Below are 22,939 nucleotides of genomic sequence, written 5' to 3' on the forward strand. Positions count from 1 at the left end.
AATCAGAAATAAAGAAAATAAAATATAACATTTCTCCTTCTCTCGTCTCCTCCTCTTTCCTTTCTCACCTCATATTATGCGACACTGTCCATAAGTGATCAATGAAATCTCGTTTCACCTTCCGTACTTCACATTTGTAGATATCCTCCGAAGTGCCTTCCGTGTAGCGGAACATAAGACCACCAAATCCAATGAGTAGAATCAAAACAACGGTGTGGGCAAAACACTTGTTGCGCAATTTCTTCATTTCCTTTAGTTCTTGGGGATGGTCCGCTTTCATTTTGCCCCAATGCTGGCATGCCTCGGTGAGGAATACCTTGAGAAAGGCAAAAGAGAACAACTTGTCGGGTATTTCTGACTCTTTGGGAGTTTGTGGTGGTGCCAGGAGTTGCTCTTGTTCTTTAGAAGTCTCCTTAGCCGGAGCTGGCTCTTCAGGTTTTTTCTTTCTTCCAAACAGTCTTCGCAGAAATGAGGGCTTTTCTGGAGTTTCTGCAGTTGTACTGGTTTCAGATGGTTCCTGCTTTGTTTCCTCCTTTTTACCATCTGACTTCTTCTTTTCCGGCGAAGGTTTAATAACCACAACTTCATGTTCCACTTGCAGATTTTTCTGTTGACTTCCACTATCCACCTTATCCTGAGACTCCAAACTTCCTCTACGTTTCTCCAGCTCAAGGCTATGTTTTCTCCTTGCTTCTGATTTCCTGTATCTCAATTCATTTTCCACTTCCGTTGAAGTTGTCTCCTGGTAGGCAGCAGCAGCAGCTTGGGCTTCTCTTAAACTTTGTTTCCTTTCCAGCTCAGCTCTCTGTTCGGGAGTTTTCGAACGCCGAGCCGGTCTTACGGGTGACAGAGAGTTATTACGACTAACAGTGTTCCTGACTGGGGACAATGAGGTCTTGCGTGATGCCGGTTTCATGGGTGACAAAGAACTTTTGCGTGATGGAGGATTTTCCCGCACCGGTGATATGGAGTTGTTTCGACTAACCGATTTACGTGCAGGTGGTTGAGGCGGTGGTCCCCTAACACTGGCCGTTGCCAGGGCACTGTTATGCCTTCTCACCGGCGACATTTGTATGGACTTTCTTTCCTCCAGCATTTCATTCTCGGAAGAAGAAAACTGCGTCGAAGATTCTTCATAGCAGCCGCTATGGCGATTACGCCTTTGGGCAAGTGCCCGTGGCGCAGGCAAGCTTGGTTCCACTTTTTCCAATCGCAAGCTATGAACGAAACGCCTTCTTTCCTCTGCATCCTGAGGTAGCTTAATACGATCACTAAGTTTGCGATAGTTTTGCAACAAACGTTTCCTCTCTTCACTGTCGATTATTTGTTTGTAGCGCATTTTGTGGTCTCTCTTTTCCAGCTCAAACAGTCTCTTTTCGGATTCAAAGCGCTTGCGCTCCTCTTCAAAACGCCTTAAATTAGCTTCCAGTCTGGATAAGTTTTCATCGGCCGTTGATTGCACAGATTGCGCCTGATGTTGAACTTTCCTGCCATCAGGGGATAATGCCCTGTCGCTTGATATCATCTCCGTTTCACTAGATTCTGCCATTTGTTTATTACGCGGCATTGACAGACTTCTCTTTACGGTGCGTATCAATTCACTGGCTTCCGGTTCGGAAAGTTTTTCCGCTTCTCTCGGCTGCGATTGGGATCTAGCCGATGCAGAGGCAAATGTTTTATCACGTCGCCGTAATATTTTACTCTCATGAGCCGAGAGGGTACGTTGTGGTGGTCGTATTTGCATTGTGACAAGTTGTCCTCCATCTCTTTCGCCTGATACCAAACTACTTTCATCTTCAGAGGAACGATGTCGAAGGTGACTGGCATCTGGAGTCTTTTCACGCATTGAACGACCTACACGTCGTCTGCGGCGCACATGAGATGATGCGGAGGAGGGCTCCTCACGATATTCACGTTCCATTGGGGGTTGAGGGGAACTGTTTCGTTCTGTTTTGATTTTGAGTTCTTCAATACTTCGTTGTAAATTGTGTTTTGTTTTATTGGCGAGTTTTTTTTACTGCGGGTTAATACTTGACTTCATTTCACGGTTTCGCGATATTTTCAATACTGCTGCGGTATTTTATGGATTTGAGAATCTCTTCAGTTTGAATTTCCATAAATGCGTTTTTCCTTTTTACTCAGTCAATATTTTTTCGACAGTCTTAGAATTTTTTCAAATGGGGTTTCGTTTCGTACTATAGAACCTGCGAAGATAAAAATCTGATTTTTTTTAGAAATGTTCTTTCCGATTTTTGATGGAATTATATGAAATTTTCTTTTAATCCTTATCTCAAATAATAATGGCGCCCGACTTGTTTCTCTTTTCAGTGCTTAGGCCTAATACTGGGATAATTATGAACTGGATTGTGATAGGATAAACGCAAAGAACATCACTATTAAAATATCGGAGTCAAATTAAATGAGTTCTGAATTGGTGTCCTTCTTGGTTCCTATCAAATCCTTTATGTTCCCCAAATCAAATACCAAATTTTGGAAGATTTAAATGGATATTCCAAAAGGATTGCATTTAGAATAACTCCAGTTTGAGTAATCTATAAAATGTTCCTAAAGTGGGGTACACACTCTCAGTTTTGACTGTCGAGTTTTGCTCAAATATCGTTTGCTTGGCAGTGTGACTGTTCACTTTTGCCGCAGATCGTCAGGCCACCATAAATTTTTTCATGAATTTTGTTGACTTTAGCAAACAATATCCGCTGAAAAATAACAGTCAAAACTGTGTGTGTATACCCTGCGTAAGGGCAGCCTAAGATGAAAAATGACGGCAAACGTTGTATCCCCTTCATTAAATAATTACGAAGAAGGATGTTGGAAAGGAATACAAGATAATCGGAATAAAATTTAACGAGTGTTCAAATATCGAAGTTTTAATGAAAAGTTTGTGAAATATTTCAGTGAAACTAAGCATCCATTAAATGTTCCCTCCCGTGGCGCCCAACTTTTATTTTCCTTTTATTGCACATAAGGCCCTAAAACAAGGCGGCGATTAACTGTGGGAAGTGTAACCGTCCATCAAATCTTTCCACACGCTATACTGAGCCTTCGTAGGGTAACCTAAAATGAGAAATGATGTCCTGCGTTTGTTTCTTCTTCATAGCTTTAACTTGGCGTCCAACTGACTTTATAGACAAAAAGGTCAGGAAGTGGGGAGAATTTGTATCCTTGCAAAGAAACCCTAGTGAAGATGTGGACAGAATATCTTTTACCTCTCTTCTATAGGCGGAAGACCTTACAATAGAATATCTTCTTAAGGTCTTCTAAAATCATGAGACCTTTTAAAGGTATTATGCAGACTATCTTTTACCGGTCTTCTATAGACAGAAGACCTTCCAAAAACGATTCTATAGGTAGAAGATCTTCTACAGGCATAAGACCTTTTAAAAGTATTCTGTATGCAGAATACATTCGCCACAAAGACGAGAAAATTTGTTTTTTATGACAAAGAGTCCCTAGCTAAGATGTGACAAGACGACATTCTACTGGTCTTCTATAGGTAGAACTCAATTTAAAGGTCTCCACAAACTTTTCTCTACAGACAGAAAATAGTTTAAAGGTCTTCTATATACAGAAGAACTTCTAAAGGCCTTCTACATACAATCTCATATAGGATGGTGATCTTTTAAAGGTCCTCCATACACGAGACAAAATATTTCCTAAGGAAGATTTGGCTAGGGGACCTTCAAATGATTGTCTACAGGTAGAAAACATTTTAATGGTCTAAGCAAAAGTCCTTCGAAAGGTTTTCTATCGTTCTTCCATCAGTGTTTTCTGTGGTAAAGAGCCTTGGTTGGAATCTAATAATGGTCCGAAAAACCTTGCCAAGACGAAAGTGAAGCCATACAGTGGATCTTCGACACAGACTTCAATTTATCACGTTAAATTTCCGATAGAGTAGCTAAAACGAGAATCATTTGAAAAACAACTCGACTTCTTGTGTCGAATAAATGGTGTCTCCTTTACGGTACAGACCTTCAGATATGAATCATGTAACCACTTGATCTAATGTCTGCTTTAGCAACACAATATTAGTTTTTTTTCTAAGTGAAGAGGTAAAATGCTATGTTTGTGGTGGAGGTAATAACCAGTCCTCAGCCTTTTATCAAGGCAAAAGTGAACCCAAATTTGGTTGATTCCTGTAGGCAAGAGGAGATTTCCAGGCAACCTACGCATTATGGAACCCGCGGAGTCCACTGCGCAGGTTTAGGAGGAGTCACAAAGAATCCCACCATCCGGCGAACTTTTGCCGACATCTAGCCTCAAAGTTAGTATTTCCAAACAGGTCAGGACAAAATGAGGTCTTCTATAGACAGAAGACCTCTTGAGGTCTTCTATATATAGAAGACGTCTTGAGTTCTTCTATAAACTACTATCAGTTCGTCTATTATGACATGTTTTGACCCATTTTATATCTCCCTTCGGTTTGTGAATAAAGTCGTCTATAACGACTCCCTTCGATTTTTCAATGAAGAATCACTGCGACTCACCCATAAAGTAGAGAAATTTACAGAGGACCTTAAGAGGTCTTCGGTTTATAGAAGAGGTCTTCTAGCGAAGGAAGACCTCAGATGGGCTTCTGTCTATAGATGACGATTTCTGTCTTTAGAAGAATTAAAAATGGTCTGATTAAAGAAGATTTCAATATGACTCAAAGATAACTTCAGTCAATTGAAGAAGACACCAATATATCTACTGCCCTTAAAAGACGTCGCCTGTCTGTAAAAGACCTTAAAAATTCTTCTATTTTTAGAAGATCTCAGAGGTATTCAGTTCGTAGGAGGAGACCTCTTAGTGTCTTTAGTAGACAAGATGGCTTGAGACCTCCTAAGGTCTTCTAAGGAAATATGACATTTTGAAGTCTTATGTATACAGAAGACTTCTCGAATTCTTCAATGTAGAGAACATCGCCTACGTAAGGCTTATTAGATTGTCTCCATAAGCCATACCTATCATCGATTAGCTGATAGTGAACAGGGCTTGCGAAATTAGTTAAACTTGTCAAAGTGTCGGTCTGAGAACTGAGACAGTATGGAAATGGCGCCCAACGAATTCGTTCCTTTAGAGTTGCAAAAGGCAGAAATTGGCGTCGGATTTTGAGAAATTTTAGTTAGTCAAGAAGTCAATCTAGAAACACCAAGGCTTACAGGAACATTTCGAAATAATTCTCAAAACCGAAAATGTTGAATTTTATTAGGAGGAACGGGATAAAGGTGTTGTAAACAGGAACACAAGCTGTACTTTTTTTAAATCTTAAAACAGATCCTCAAATATTTCGAATTTTTGTGAGTTGTTGTCCGAATTGGGCTTTGTTGGAGCTTGATGTATGTTTGAAAAATATTATACGATAAGCTATATTTCGCCCAAATCGGATTCTCAATTCGTAAATTACGGTGGTCATCACCGTAACCCCGACCGGGTTTTTAGAGCTTTTGGACCATTAGGAAGTAGGACTTGCCTCCGAAAAAATGCCGTGGCGAGAACAAGCTGCTGCACTTTTGCAAAACATTTAGAAATTTTGTGTGGGGACATCCGAAAGAGTGGATCGATTTAGTCCATATTCGAATTTAATCTATGGCAGGAAGAAATATTACTTACATACGTATGTTCTCACAACATCGCCAAAGGGACAAGAGAGACTTCTGTCTGACAGAACGTCGATTCATAGTGTCTCATTGATGTGGGACCTACTTTTTATCGCAGAGCCCGTACGGCGTGTATTACGACACGACGTATGGAGAAGTTTATCATGGCTGAAATACTCGGGAAATGTAAGCTAGTATTACACTGAGGGGATTTGCCACCGCCGAAAGTGAGATGTTCTGGTCAGGGATTAAAATACAGACCTTCTGAGTGCAAGGCGGTCGTTCTTACAACTGCACCTCGGTGGCTCCCCAAAGTTTGAACCATATTCACTACTCCCTACGAGCAAAAACCTGTTGAATTTTTTTTTTTTTTTTTTTTTTTTTTTGGTGGGGTTGGTGTACCCGGAGTAGTTGACCTATAGGACACTTCTTTCAACATCATATAAGTTTGTATACAATGCTGCGAGTTGCACAATTTGGACTAAATCGCTTATTCCATTCTACATTCGACATATGAACGGACAGGGCTAAATTGACTACAAATTATCTGAAATTATTGATCAATCACATTAAAATGATCTTCAGATTCTCAGACACTGAGAAGTGCAACAGAATGTATTACACTTGCCACAATGTTGATCTGTGTATATATCCTTGTTTGCCAAAAGCCTAAACGTATACATAAATGGCGCCCAACGTGTCGTTTCTTATTAAATAGCAAAAGCCTCTCAGATTTTGATGAATCTTGCCAGGTGAATCCTTGTTCGACTTAAACCTTGTCTGAAAGGTTTGAAGACTTGTTTGCACCTTAAAATGATTTACAAATTCTCATTCTTGCCACAACGTTGATCGGAGAACTCTGGTACAGATGTTTCGTCATGACACCAAACAACCATTTGCACCAGGCAGACTGATTGTGGAAATGGGGATTTCTGGTGTCATGATGAGTAGAGCGAATTCTTCATACATGTTACTATGGAAATAAAGATAGATCGGAGGGTAGTACATCTCATTTTTATGGAAAATAATGGAGGGTATACATGGAAGACGAAATCATAAAACTCGATATCCCGAATTGGCAAAGTAAATCAACAAATAGAGAGGAATGCAGAGAGATCTTTTCTTAGTTCGGCTTATGGAACAAATGTTCTGCAGTTGGCCAGTTAAGTAAGTATGCATGTCAATACAAACATTTTTTTGATAAGGCTAGCCCGTTAGCCTTATCCAGGACTCCCTTCAGTAAATATTTGCAAATCTGAGCCCTTACCAAGGTACACATATACGAAAATATTGAGAACAACTGCCTCTCTTAATGAACTCTCTTGATCGTTCATTGCTAAAGAACCGGTAGCCTCTTGGTCGGTGGTGCTCAAAATATTTTGTGCATACTCGTAAGTCTCTCTGAACGAGTCTTTCCTTTGCTAAACCACGACAGATGAGAATAAAGAGAACATATGTTGTTGTTGTTGCAGTCACGTTAACGTGATCTTAACTGCTCTTGGTAAATAAACAAGTAATTTGGTATTGAGAGAGCACATATAAGTCTGATTAATTATGTGCATGGACTCTCACTAAAAACCCATGAGCCCCTTTTGGGTGAACGCTGCAAAAAAACTGTTTGCAAAATACTGGCAACAGCGGTCCTCTCCTAGCAGAGTAATATTAAGGATTTAATTTTTCTCTGAAAAAATATTTTCCTTTCCCTTTCTCTTTTATTTTGTGGTAGTTGGTGTACTCCTACTAAGTATCCCTGGGCTTCCTTGTGCTGAACACTACTGTAAAACTTCCTTTGAAACAACTGCCAATATCGAGCCTCTCTTATTAGAGTAATAAATCAATAAAGATTCTCTCATAAATTTTCTCTTGAAATATTATATTTCTCTTTTTATTTTGTTAATTTTCTCTTTGCATTTTCTTTGTTTCAGAATTTCCCTCAGTATAATATTTTATTGTTATTATTATTTATATTATTTTTTGTAATTTTTATTTCTCTCATTTTACTTTTCATAATCCATAGTATAATGTTTTCGCTTATGTTTTCTTGCACTTTTCACTTTCATCATACACCGAGGCAACAAAGAACGATTCTACTTGTTTGTTAACATTCGGAACACACTTCCGAATGGCTATTTATAAATAGCCTAATTTTGTTTGTGTTTGTCGTAAGATGCTGCTACAACGTATCCATTGTATCCCGCACGGTAATTTTGATGGCAGGCTCCTCGTTTTAACGTTGAGGGGGTATATCAGCAGCATCGTACAATGTGTTCGATTTTTCAAAATTATATCATACTTATTCTTTGAAATAATTGATTTTTGTTCACATTTAATATTTTTTTAATGCACTTTAATTTTAAATTTTCTTTTCTATTTTTTTTATTTAAATTTTTTACTATATTCTAAAATTCGTTTCGAAATATCTATTTATCGATATGTAGTTAACAAATTTTTCAAAATTTCATTCTATAGATTTAACAAAATTTCTTTCTTTTTTATTTCGCACAACATTTCGTTTCTTTTGACCCAGAGATTACGCGCTCGCATCGATATCTAAAAATGAACTGTTTTGAGTGGTTCTCATATTTGTGACCATAACCGACCAGTAGCAATGGCAACAGCAACAGCATCAGCATCAGCATCAAATAGTTTGTTGTCTGCTTTATGATATCCGATTTGCTTTTATCCCTGTTTTCGGTGTGTTCATTGTGTAGAATGGAGAGAGATATTTTAATAATTTCAAGAGAGTGATCTTTAATTTTTTGATTCTCCCGTTTTTGTTTTATTTTGTTTTTCAGAATTTTTACTAAAATAAAATAAACAAGACATGTTTGTGTTTTGCTGCCGTTACAACAAAGGAAGAAGAAAAATGATACTGCAACAATAAATACAACAACAACAAAATGTGTGCATGTGTTTTACATGTCTCGTTGCAGTTCCAACTGCTGGTGGTAGCCCATTTCATACCTGCTTTGTTTGCATGCCGACGATCATTAACCTATATGGTGGTTGTATGTTCACCAAAATCACTTAAAAAGAAGATAGACTAAGAGGTACTTGTAACTTAATCCATTCGTGACAGATATGTCTGGTAATAAACTATGACATACATACATATATACATACATATTTGACAAACAAAGCAAATCTTATACATTTTCGAAGCGGAGATATCCGAACAGAGATTAGATTTTTTATATGAATGGTTTTATGAAGAATATCGAACATTTAAAAACAAAACCGAAAAATAAAAAATATGAAACTTCTAATTAAAAATTGTCATAAAACATGTCTTGGTGGGGGGTGCTTCTCCCTGTTGCATCCATAACTACGCTCCTGGTCAGTTGCACTTGCAATCCATTTCAGTTTCATTAACAAACAACCTTACAACCTTCTCAAAAGTCACTATCATGAACACAATGGAGAGTGGAGAGAATAAAAAGTAAATAATTTATGCAACTAGATGGCGCCTCGAACGTCTTACACGGTTGGTGTATTTGCTAAATACTGGTTTAGACAGGCAAGGGATTGCCAGAACGAAATTTTTGGAATTTACGAGTATAAGCATTTAAATGCTAAAATTTTAAAATAAACTTCGAAAGTTTTTTTTGTGAAAATTAATTGTTATGAGAGAATAATTAGCACAATAGGTCTATAATTAATAACTTATACACAGGATAGATGTTGAGCTCCTCGCAATATGATTCAGAATTTTTTTTTTTTTGGCCAAAAACTCGACTTTTTCTGACATTTGTGTGAAACTAAAAAAATAAAGATATTTTACCGAAAGTAGTCTTTGTGGTGCTGATAATAATACAATTATTATATCGAAATAGGTTCAGATGTGGATATATCTCCTATATATATTTTCGGTCGATTTCACGCATTTGCCGTACCAAACACGATATATATGGCCGATGTAGATGGAATTTGGAATGTGTGGCTGAATTCGCTTTAGAAATAAAAGTGCCGAAATCGGTTCAGATTTGCTTATATGTAGCTCCCACGCAAGGCATATTTATATAAGGTAGAAGTGACAATCAGCTGTATTCTTACTTTTTATACCCTACACCACTATGTGGGGAGGGTATTATAAGTTGGTTTTGCCCAAAAAGTTTGTAACGCATCGAAATAATGGTCACAGACCCATACTTATATATACCAAAATGAATTCTCGACGAGCTGAGTCGATCTGGCTATGTGTGTCCGTCCGTCAGTCCGTCCGTCTGTCCGTCTGTCCATCTAAACCTTGTAATCACGCTACAGGTCGCAATTTTGATGGGATCGTCACGAAATTTTGGTTGTTGATGAGGGTCCCGGAGGGGAAGAAGCCTATTGATTTTGGTGATGGTCGGATAATATTCAGGGGTCAGAATGGGCAAAAAACGTATGTAGATAAAAAGACAACGTTTTCTTCCAAAGCGAATATCTCAGCTTCTATATGGGATATACCAAAAGCAAGACCTAACAATGAAAGTAGAAAATATCACCTTTCTAATGATGTAAAGTAAGTTCTCGTAGGTGATCAAACAACGAAGATATTACAATAGTCGTAAATAAAACCCACATTTTCACTCGTGCAATTTTAATTATAATGACGAATATCACAGCTTTGGGTGGGGACTTTCCAAAAGCAAAGCCTGACTATGAAAGCAGAAGATCCCATCTTTACAATGATGCAAACTAGGTCGGCGTAGGTGACCAACTAACGGAGATATCGCAATAGTCGGTAATACATCCCATTTTTCCATTTTTTTGGAAATCACGCTACAGGTCGCAATTTTGATCGGATCGTCACGAAATTTTGGGTGTTGATGGGGGTCCCGCAGGAGAAGAAGCCTATTGATTTTGGTGATGGTAGGATAATAATTAGTGGTCAGAATGAGCAAAAAAGTTGTTTAGAGAAAAAGTCTAAATTTTATTCCAAAGCAAATATCTCAGCGTCTATAAGGGGTATATAAAAATCAAAACTTGGCAATGAAAGTAGAAAATATCGCCTTTGAAACGATGTAACGTAAGTTGTAGTAGGTGATCACACAACGATGATATCGCAATAATCGCTAATAGAACCCAACTTTTCATTTTTGTGATTCTAATAATAATGACAGATATCACACCTTTGGTTGGGGAACTTCTTTAAGCAAAGCCTGACTAAGAAAGCAGAAAATCCCATATTTAAAATTATGCAAACTAGGTTGGCGTAGGTGGTCAAATGGTGTAGGGTATTACATAATCGGCCCCGTACCGACTATAGCCTTTTCTCACTTGTTTTTTGTAAATTTAGTTTAGTTTTCAAAATGTAATAGGGTCTACTCATTAAATTTGAAACTTCGAAATTTGCTACCATAAAATATTCCTTTTCACATGGGCGTAGCCAGGTATGGGCAGTGGGGGTTGGGTCGGCAGTTGTCTGGCAGTTCCCTACATCCTACAAAGGGAAGTTCTGGAAAATTAGACTATGATACAAAAGTTGAATAATTCGGTACTACTATTCAGATCGCTTTAGGAATAATTTGGCATTTGGGGTTTCTAGTGGTCAAAAATCGTATGGACATAGGTCCTTGTTTCATATAACGGTACCTATAGATTTTCGGTATTTTAAATGATTTAGCCTCATTAAACTACGAAATGGCTGATAGTCTTCGTTGAGAACACTAAATTTTCCTTCCGAAATTTGTTGCTATAGGTCGACATTTTGATATAGCCCTCCTTGGAACGTAAGTTCGGATTGTCGGTATTTTCAAGGCCTTAGTCTCGCGCGGTATTTTCGAGTCATTATCACACTGTAATGTATGACATTTCAGTATTCGATGGAACCGCAGAACTTTTCACACAGAAACTTATTGCTACTTCACGTTTTCATATAACCTCCACAGGTCGGTGACCCGGATTTTCGATATTTTCAAGGTTTTAGCCACTTTATCACACCGAAACACCTAGTTTTCGCTAAAACAGAAGACATTCCTATAGAGAATTGTCGATATAGTTCCACGATTTAACACACATAGCGCCAGGCATTTATTTTAAAATATAAAATATTATATACATGGGTATATTGGTCCATTCCTTCGGATACCTCCAACACAAAATTTCTGAAAAGTTCAGTTTAAGGCCTGCTCTCGAATGCCTTTGATTATTTTTATCATTATTACGATGGGCAAGTCCATATTTCCTGAGCAAATGACCAAAAAGCTGTAGAACTGGATACTACGTTGATCCAAACTTGGAATATAGTAATATTTTACCTCCATCACAAATGTGCAAAAAAAAATTCACTAATATGGTACGCACGATTTTATATTGAAGGGAGCAACCGTTTGATCCAAACTTTGGATCTCCTAATATTGTGTCTTCGAAAATGGTCGGTCTTCTCGTCAGAATACCCCCACAAATATTCAACTTTTTGTTTAATTGCACTTTATGGTATGTTCGAAGATACTTTGAAAATTTATACCGATGCCACTCGGTATTATGTTACAACGGTATTATGTTTTTCATAGACAAGTCCATGCAGACCACCAAAGCAATTCTTGACTTTTTCCAGGAAAACTACGAATCTTTTTCCATCATTCCCGGGAAACGGGAATCACAAAATCGGCATTCCGGGGAATACTATATTTCCCGGGAAATTTTAAAATACAAGGGTGGCTCAATGTCTCCGTGATTTTTCCATTTTCCCATAGTTACATATATGAAATAACATACCGGTTCCATTTCATAGAGACCTAGAGCAAATTTTTCAGAGAGTTCCTTTCCGAAAAATCGCTGAAAATTTATAGAAATGATGCATGCTTGATTTATAAAATTTTTTAATATTATTTTATATGGTGATTTTGTGGTTCCCGTTTCCCGGGAATGATAAAAACCTGCAAAACCTAAAACACTATGTACGGTGTGCTTTAACTAACTTTTAAATAAAACCCGCTTACACATGGGAAGTTTTTGCGGATTCAGAAACAGCAATTTTCATAGATGAGAAAAATCCAAAAAACAAGAAAAAATTCGCTGTAGAGATTTTTAAATAAATTGCGGTCAAAATTCACAATTTTAGATTTATCATTTTTAGGGTTTTGCGATTTTGCTTGGAAACCGCAAGTCCTATTGAAATGGAGCTAAGGAAAATGTTGTAGCTGTAAAAATTCTCTAGAGGAGTGACCTTTATGATTTGTTCCCAGGTTGTACCATTTTTGAGATAAAGAAGCTTGGGCTACATTTTTAGGTTTTTTTTTTGTTAGGTTTTCGCGATTTTGCTTGAAAACTGCAGGTCTTATCGATATGGGACCTGAGAAAATTCTCTACAAGAATGGCATATGATTTTTTGTAGGTTCTACCATTTTATAGATATACATATAAGCTTATCTTGGGAAATTGCAGTCATGAATTTTTTATAAGGAGACGATACAGTCAGTAAATTGTCTCAATTTGAAATTCTATATCTCAAAAACGGTAAAACCTAAAAAAAAAAGCTTAAAAAAACCATAAGGTTCAATCTTGTGGAGAATTTTCATAGCTACAACATTTTCTTTTGTCCCATTTCGATAGCACTTGTGGTTTCCAAGCAAAATCGTGGAAACCTAAAAAAACTCTTAAAAATGTCAAAAATTAACGGCCACACAGCAAGCAACCGATTATTTGAATATTATTTTCTATATCTCAAAAACGGTAAAACCTACGAAAATACCATAAAGGTTAATCTTGTGGAGAATTTTCATAGCTACAACATTTTCTTTTGTCCCATTTCGATAGGACTTGTAGTTTCCAAGCAAAATCGTGGAAACCTAAAAAACTCTAAAAATTGCCAAAAATTAACGGCCACACTAGCAAGCAACCGATTATTTGAGCGAAGATGTCATTCAAAACTGACAATGTGTACCCAGCTTTATCTGTACTTTTATGCACTTTTTTGATGGCGTTTAAACGACCAGTGGCTTTATGTGGGTTAAGTAAGTACCTATATAACGGTTAGATCCTGGCTACGCCCTTGGCTTTTCATCCTAAACATCTAATAACAAGTGAGCAAAGGCTATAGTCAGGATGGGGCCGACCATGTGATACCCTACACCACTACCTCTGTGCATAAGCTTTTCACTGCTAAACATTTCTTTTAGGGAATATAATCCGACTACCACCAAAAATAATATGCCTCTTTCTCTCTGGGACCCCCATAAGCAACCAAAATTTCATGACCATCCGATCAAAATTACGACCTGTAACTTGATTGCAAAAAATGGAAGAATTCGATGCATTATCGACTATTGTGGTATCTCCCTTGTTTGACCACCTTCGCCAACCTGCTTTACACCAATGTAAAGGTAATATTTTCTTCTTCCATTTACAGGCTTTGACGTTGGAATACCACTACTAGAAGCCGATATATTCACAAAGAATAAAACTTTAAATTTGTCTCCAAATGAGTTTTTCCCCATTCCGACCCCTAAATATTATCCGACTATCACCAAAATCAATAGGCTTCTTCCTGTGTGGAGCCCCCATCTACCCCCAAGATTTCGTCACCATCCGATCAAAATTCCAACTTGTAGCGTGATTACAAAAAATGGAAAAATTGGGTTTATTACTGAATTTTGCAATATCTCGGTTTGCTCACTTACGCCAACATACTTTGCATCAATATAAACGAGATCTTTTCTTCTTCCATTGACGGGTATTCCTTTTGGAATACTCCAACCCGAAGCGGAGATATTCGCATAAGAAAAAACGTTGAGTTTCCTCCACATAAGCTTTTCGCTTATTCCGACTCCTGAATATTATCCGACCATCACCAAACTAAATAGGCTTCTTCCTCTGTGGGATCCGCATCCACTCCCAAAAAATTCGTGACGATCCGATCAAAATTGCGACCTGTAGCGTGACTACAAGCAAATCAGAAAATAGGATGCATTACCGTGATATTTTCTACTTTCCTTGCCAGGTTTTGCTTTTGATATACCTCTTAAAAAACAGAGATATTGTCTTTGAAATGAAACGTAGGCCTTTTCTCTAAATAAGTTGTTGCCCATTCCGACCCCTGAATATTATCCGACCATCATTAAAATCAGTAGGCTTCTTCCTCTGTGGGACTCCCATTAACCCCCAAAATTTCGTGACGATCCGATAAAAATTGCGACCTGTAGCGCGATTACAAAAAAATCGGAAAATGGGATGCATTATCGACTATTGCCATATCTCTGCTATTTGACCACCTACGACAACCTACTTTACATCGTTGTAAAGGTGATATTTTCTACTTTCCTTGCTTAGTTTTGCTTTAGATATACCTCTAAAAGAAACAGAGATATTGGCTTTGAAATAAAACGTTGACCTTTCTCCTAATAAGTGTTTGCCCATTCCAACCCCTGAAATTATCCGACCATCATAAAAATTAAAAAGCTTCTTTCTCTTTGGGATCCCCATTAACCCCCAAAATTTCGTGACGATCCGATCAAAATTGCGATCTGTAGCGTGATTACAAAAAAATCGGAAAATGGAATGCATTATCGACTATTGCCATATCTCTGTTATTTGACCACCTACGACAACCTACTTTACATCGTTGTAAAGGTGATATTTTGTAGTTTCCTTGCCTAGTTTTGCTTTTGATATACCTCTTAAAGAAACGGAGATATAGGCTTTGAAATAAAATGTTGACTTTTCTCCAAATAAGTGTTTGCTCATTCCGACCCCTAAATATTATCCGACCATCACCAAAATCAATAGGCTTCTTCATCTGTGAGACCCCCATTAACCCTCAAATTTTCGTGACGATCCGATCAAAATTGCGACCTGTAGCGTGATTTCCAAAAAAATGGAAAAATGGGATGTATTACCGACTATTGCGATATCTCCGTCATTTGGTTACCTACGCCGACCTAGTTTGCATCATTGTTAAGACGGGATCTTCTACTTTCATAGTCAGGCTTTGCTTTTGGAAAGTTTACAATTAAAGCTGTGATATTCGTCAATATAATTAAAATCGCAAAAATGAAAACTGGGATTTTTTGCTACTATTGTGATATCTTCGTTGTTTGATCACCTACGAGCACCTACTTTACATCATTAGAAATGTGATATTTTCTACTTTAATTGTCAGGTTTTGCTTTTGGTATGCCCCATATAAAAGCTGAGATATTCGCTTTGGAAAAAAACGTTGTCTTTTTATCCACCTAAGTTTTTTGCCCTTTCCGACCCCTAAATATTATCCTACCATCACCAAAATCAATAGGCTTCTTCCCCTCCGGGACCCCCATCAACATGCAAAATTTCGTGACGATCCGATCAAAATTGCGACCTGTAGCGTGATTACAAGGTTTAGATGGACAGACGGACAGACGGACGGACGGACGGACTGACGGACGGACACACATAGCCAGATCGACTCAGCTCGTCGAGACATTCATTTTGGTATAATAAGTATGGGTCTACGACCACTATTTCAATGCGTTACAAACTTTTTGGCCAAAACCAACTTATAATACCCTCCCCACATAGTGGTGTAGGGTATAAAAATTACCTACGAGAGTTCTGAATGCGTTATATTTACATTTTGATCCAAATTTGTTCTATTTTAGAGGATTTTCAAAATGTATTTATGTGTTTCCTGAAAAAAATTTTGGAACTACCCTATTATTCAATATTTTCTTAAGGTAAGGTCACATTAGGCAAATATTTGCTCCATCGACAGGCAGTGTGCGCTTACTGAGAGCAAGTGAGCGTAAATATGGATTGACATTAATACTTACTTGCTCTCAGTAAGCGCACACTGCCTGTCGCTGGAGCAAATATTTGCCTAATGGGACCTTGCCTTTAGACCAGCCAAGATCATTTATATACGTTAACGTATATGAGAATAACAATCAGTCGTCGTTGAACAGCCGACAAGTAAACATATGCATGGATGTACGCATAATTTTGTGGGGACACTGAACAAAACCGCACACACCCGCCACATGTTTATTGGTCGTAGTTCTAACAACCACTGAATGCTAATACGAACTTTCTTGTGATTCTCTCACTACTTTACTCTCTTTTTTATTTTGAGCATCAATGCTTTAGACCCAGGTCAGGCACCATACTTTTCTATTGCATACTTTACGGGGCGTCATTGTGTGAGTGCATGCTTTTTCAATGGGTTGAATTGTGTGTGTGGAGAGAGCAACGCTAAATGAGCGCACACGGGCGCCTAATTGCCTGACCTGGCTTTAGACCATCATCCTGCAAAAAGGGGCACACGTGCCCTTGATGAGAATAACAACAGAACAACCACCACTCAGTCTTCATTCAGAAGTCAATGGAGAAGGTTCTGTTGTCGCTTGTTTCAATGATTTTTAATTTTAGCAATGCATTAACGCACACGCTGTTTGTGGAGAGAGTCGTATGCGTGAGGCCGCAAACAATGCGTTTGTATTGGTGGCGATACCTGCTTTAGACCATTGATGCTCAAATTATTTTGTTCATTTGTTTCTCTGAGAGTGTCTCTCCTTTGCTAAACCACGGCAGATGAGAAAAAAAGAGAACGTGTGTTGTTGTTGTAGTCACGTTAACATATATGGATGATCTTGGCTGTTTTAGACAATTAATTTTCAATAACAACAATGTCGTTTTTGTAAATTTGTTAGTTGTTGTAATTCATGCATATACCTTATATAAATTTGCCTTGCTCCCATATATATTTTCGGCTTCGTTCGTTAATGGTTTCGTTTGAAAATACCCGTCCTATCTTATTTGCAATCCATTATTTTTCGTCCAGCACTACTAGTGGCTATTGAATGGAGTTTCGCCTATATGCTGCGCTTTTATCTTGATTCCACCATAGATTTTTAGCTGAAGGCTTTTGTTACTCAGGCATAGATTTTGTAGCAGTTTAATGGGAGTGGTTTATTGTTTCCATTGTCCTTGCTTATCGTCCGTCCGTCTGTCTGGCTGGCTGGTGCGCACGATAACTCTCGAACGGATCAACCGATTCGAACCAAAATTTGCGTATCGTAATATTTTGTCCAAGATGGTCATATCGGTCCACTCCTTCCTGTACCTTCCCCACAAAAGTTTAAAACTTTTCTGTAAAATGGTGTGAACGATAACTCTCGAAGGTAGCAATCAATTTAGTTCAAACTTTGTAGATCGTATTATTTCTTCCAGATACAGATCGGGTTCGAATATGGAATATATCGGTCCACTCCCTCGGATACCTCCCCCACAAAATTCTCTCTTTACGACGGTACAATTTCCTGCGCAAGTCCATACTTCCTGAGATGTTGGCGCTGCATGAAACCCTGACGACACACACTGTCGCGAGTTCATATTAACTGTGGCCAAAAATAGAAGGAGTTATTGTAGGTGCATCAATTTTGGTACACGTACCTATTATTGACTTACAATTTACAGGACAAAAAATTGGGATGATCGGTCCACGTTTTGATATAGCCCCCATAGACCCGTACCTCCCGATTTTCGGTATTTTGAAAGTTTTAGGCACACTGACCAACCGAAATTACTCAAATTTGGTGGTTAGTCTTCGGCAGAGGTATAAAACATTTCAACAGGAATTGTGGGTGTAGGTTCACGTTTTGATATAGGCCCCATAGAATGGTACCTCCCGATTATCGATATTTTGAAGATTTTAGCGTCATTATTACACAGAAATTGGTGAAATTTGGTATTTAGTCGTCGGTGGGGGAATAATACTTTCACCTTGAAATTTGTCTGCATAGGTCCACGCCTTCATATAGCCCTCATAGGACGGTACCTCCAGATTTTCGGTATTTTGGAGGTTTTAGTCTGATTATCACACCGAAATGGCTGAAAATTGGTATTAAGTCTTCGTTTGGGGCTTATAACGTTCCACCAGAAATCTGTCGGTATAGGTCCTCGTCTTCCTATAGCCCCCATAGAACCATGCCTCCTAATTTTCGGTATTTTGAATGTTTTGGCCTCAATATCCACCCGAAATGACTGAAATTTGGTGTTTAGTCTTCATAGTTTTTGTGAGCTTATTGAATACATCAAAATCTTGTCTATATATAAAGGGTGGTTAAATTGTAAGGGCCGATGTTGAATGTGAACCACACCTAAACGCCAAGTTTTTTCCCGAGTTTTATTTGACATTTCTCTATTTCAGACTTACTCAATTTGAACCATGGAGAGATACACAATCCAACAACGTGTTAAAGTTATCCAGACTTATTATGAAAATGGGCGTTCAAATCGAAATGCATATCGTGCACTTCGTGATTTTTTTGGTCAATTTGATCGTCCAAATGTGCGTACAATCGCAAAAATCTTGAAAAAATTCGAGCAAACCGGGTCTGTAGAACATGTGAGAACACCAGTGCATGCTCGTACAGCTCGTACTACAGAAAATATTGCTGCTGTTCGCGATAGTGTGGCTGAAGAGCCGTCCACCTCAAATGAGGCCGGTCAGGCAGTTACTGTGAATGGTGTTCGCTATCGTGAGATCATAACGAACTTTTTATGGCCCGAATTGGAAGATATTTATTTATTTATTTATTTATTCAATTCATTTTTAATACTAAAGCCTCCAAGGCCAATAAATAGTATGGATGTGGACGATATGTGGTTTCAGCAGGACGGTGCCACTTGCCACACAGCTAACGAAACAATGGCTCTTTTGCGCAACAAATTCAATTTCCGTGTTATCTCACGTTATGGCGATGTCAATTGGCCGCCAAGATCATGTGATTTTACACCGTTGGACTTTTTTCTTTGGGGTTATTTGAAAGAAAAGGTGTAGATCGAATTTTGAATTTCGCTGTTCACCATTTTTAAAAAAAAAATTGATATATATTGCCAACGCCGCAAAAAGCTTTGCTAAAAAAGGGGGTAACCCCTGAGTGAGGTGGTCGCTGAAAAAGAGAAATAACATGTTCGTCTGCAAACCTCTGCAGCCTTTATACGTTTGAGGTACTCACTTTTCACAACTCAAACAGCAAATAATATCGATATAGACTTTTACAAAATTTTTTCCCTACTCCACTAATTTTAAAATTTGGTTCACAAAATCGATTTTCTAAGTACCGCAGCTACCCAAGCTGCAAACACCATATCATCACTATTTACTCCCAAAATTAAATCTATGTTTATTACATCCAAAGCAAACTTAAGAATTTAGTTTAGAACGATAAATTACTTTAAATATTACAATTTTGGAGCAGAATACAAGTTATTAATTTAAGTAAAATAAGGACAAAAATACACATTTCCAACAATTATCGGATTTGAACCTTCACATCGACAAAACTACTTGACAAATCAATACCATAATTAAAATTCCTTCAAATTGAAATGTTTACTTTATATTCTCATCAATAAATTTGTATTCCGAAGTACTTGATTTTGACCATTTTTGGCCACGGTCGTGACACTGTGCGACACCAACCAAAATGGCAAATCCGCAAGATAATTCTCGCATGGAGCTTCTGATTGGTGCGGACTTCGCACATCGTATTATTTCATCCAGTCATGTATAAGGTTGGAATATGGATTGTATCGGGTACCTACCACACAAAATTCGGATTAAGTGATGTTTAAGAGCTCCTCTCGGATAGTTTTGAATTTTTTCATTAAGTTTTCCTTGCGGCGTCCTTTACGACGGGCAATTTTTTTCTTGCGCAAGTCCATACTTCCTGAGATATTGGCCTAAAAGCTCCAAGAAACCCTGACGGCACCAAACCAAATGACAAATCCGCAAGATAATTCTAACAGAGAGTTTCTGATTGGTGCAGACTTTGCACATCGTATTATTTCATCCAGTCATTTGTCAGGTTGGAATATGGATTATATCGGTCCACACCTTCGGGTACCTCCCACACAAAATTCGGATTAAGTGATGTTTAAGAGCTCCTCTCGCATCGTTTCCTGTCTTTTTTCAGTAGGTTGTTCTAGCGGCCTCATTTACAACGGTACAACTTTTTGGCGGAGTAAGTCAATACTTTTGGTTTAGTTTTTTTTTTGTCAGTGGTTGAGGGTATCGCCATCAGCACAGCTGACTGATACTTTGTTACTTGTTGTATATACATATATTTTTTATTTGTATGTGAAAGCCTTCATCGAGATAAAATCCCACATAAATTAACAATACAATAAAATCTTTCTTGCTCATAAAGTGGTGCCCTATCACTGCTCAGCATTTCTAATTGATAATTACAAAGCATAATTTCCATAAAAACGCCTCAATCGAAGTATGTAACATCTTCATAAAAATAATTACAAACAATGATCAAATCAAAAATTATTTTTGTACAACAACAAACACTGAAAATCAAATTACACTGCCACAAGCAAAGTTTGCAATTCGAAAATGTATTTTTGATTGCAGGAAAATACAAACACATCAGCAGCCAGTAGCAGAAAATTGCAATAAAAACCACAAAACTGTTTACAAAATAAACAATTTTGTATTTATTTCGATTTGTTTTGTGCATTCTTAAATGCCAAATGAATATTAGAAATGGGAGAAATGGCAACAACAAGTGTTAATTGGTAGTAAATTAAAAAAATTGTTCATTAAAATTTCAAAATAAAAACAAAAGTGAGGCAAATCTCCCACCTCTTTAAATATCATTCAAATTAAATATTTTTGTTTCATTTGCAGAATTTATAAATATTTAGTTTTGTTTTGCATTTTGAAAATTGTTTTAAATCAATATTTATTTTTGCATTTTCAAAAAAAAAAAATATGTTTTGCTTTTTTTTTTTTTGGTTATAGACTAGTTTGCTAAAATTTACTTTTTCTAGAATTTATTCTCATTATAAACAATAAATTTTGTATTTTTATTATTTTGACATTTTCTTGCGTAATATGAAAAAAAAACACTTAATTACATTTGGCCATGAAAAATAAATGTTTGTTATAAGTAGTAGAAGAGTTACTGTTACTGACATAAAATTTGTTAGGGTTGAGGTTTTTCTTGAGGTGGATCCTGTTAGTTTCAGAGGCGTCCTAATGCTGTTCCCAGTAAGGATATTCTGGCAAGCCTGATTTCTTCTACACTTAAGGATGCCCCTTAAAACCGTTAAAAAAATCTATGGACGGCAAATCCCATTCAATGCTAGTTCTTATACCGACATTCTGCCAAATTAAAATATTTTTTGCCTATAGAAAAACTACGTTGGGCGCCATTTAGGTTTCAACATAAATCTCAGACCCTACTTCGTATTGGCGTTTTGAATTGTAACAAGTGAACACGGCGTTAGGTTAGACCGAGCCAAATTTTGTATACCTTCCACCATAAATTGAATAATTAGTTTCTTTTCATCTACGAAAGAACTTAGATAACCGCCAAGACTTTTTCCTTCTGCCAAGTTAAAAAATCTTTTTCCTATAGAAAGAAATACGTTGGGCGCCATTTATGTTCCATGATCAATCTCAGAACCCACTTTATTTTGGTGACAACACTGATAGTGCATTAAGTTCGACCGAGCTGAACTTTTAATGTACTCGAACATAAATGGAATAATTATAGTTTTCTTTTATCTACGAAAGTACTTAGCTCCCTCGCCATGCGAAGACTTATTCCTAGGAGGAGTAGAATATCTTAAATGAAGAAGGAGTGACAAAGATAATTATCCCCTCCACAATATGGTGGAGGGTATAAACGAAGGTTTAATACCTGCATCCAAGTTCAGTCGGCAAGGAACGTCAGGAACTTCTCTCTAGTTTTCATTTTTTCACAGGTAGTATCATGATCTATCTAGATCGAATCTTTGGCAATTTGGCTATTCCATAGTTGACATCCAATTTCTGCCTTGTAGGAAATAATACGTTGGGCGCCATTTCCAAAAAAGTCTCAGTTTCAGTTTGGGTGACGTAGTGGATGGAAGATACCAAGGCACGGTCCTGACTGGATTTAACATGGCAAAGTACAGGATTTATCTTGGTCCCTCTTTCATCTCAAGTGAACACTGACCTCCCCGTGGTGTCACCTGGGGAACTGCCTTTAACACCCATTAAAGGCATTGAGCTAACATGTGCCGCGCGTTCACCCATAAGAACGTCAAAAACTTGGGTTTGGGCGTCGGGTTAGTAACCCTCCCCTAGAAAAAAACAGCCTACTATGAAAAAACGAAAAGAAAAACAAATCCCTCTAAAGTTGACGAACCCCGCAAACGTTTTAAAGACCATGATCTGCAAATATGCACCTGGAATGTTAGCACTCTTTATAGAGAAGGTGCAGTTTACGCATTGGCAGATGTACTTGAAAAGTACAAGGCCGAAATTACTGCCATACAGGAAATACGATGGAATGGGAAAGGCGTCACAACAACAACTAAAGGTGCGCACTGTATTATAGCTGCCATGACACAAAGCATGAGTTTGGTTGCGGATTTGTAGT

The 22,939-nt window shown here is 37.7% G+C and overlaps 1 protein-coding gene across 6 annotated transcripts in view; it reads right to left on the reverse strand.

Moving 5' to 3' along the window:
• The window catches only part of LOC141387232 (potassium channel subfamily K member 18), a 123,783-nt gene that overhangs the window by 8,627 nt on the left and 92,217 nt on the right, over positions 1 to 22,939 (reverse strand). Inside the window, exons 1-2 of one of the 6 annotated variants that reach the window (XM_073956588.1) lie at positions 7,891 to 8,190; positions 69 to 2,204 (exon numbers count right to left, since the gene is read on the reverse strand). The exons of 1 other annotated variant lie outside the window; for it this stretch is intronic. In XM_073956588.1, the coding sequence (XP_073812689.1) occupies positions 69 to 1,921 (1,853 nt within the window). In that variant the 5' untranslated portion in view covers positions 1,922 to 2,204; positions 7,891 to 8,190. Of the gene's footprint in view, positions 1 to 68; positions 2,221 to 7,598; positions 8,191 to 22,939 lie in introns of those variants that run through there. 4 more of the 6 variants (XM_073956592.1, XM_073956589.1, XM_073956590.1 and 1 more) reach the window with 4 other exon arrangements.

The sequence above is a fragment of the Musca autumnalis genome, unplaced genomic scaffold (genome assembly GCF_047663935.1).
Source record: "Musca autumnalis isolate F117 unplaced genomic scaffold, ASM4766393v1 scaffold_5, whole genome shotgun sequence".
NCBI lineage: Eukaryota > Metazoa > Arthropoda > Insecta > Diptera > Muscidae > Musca > Musca autumnalis.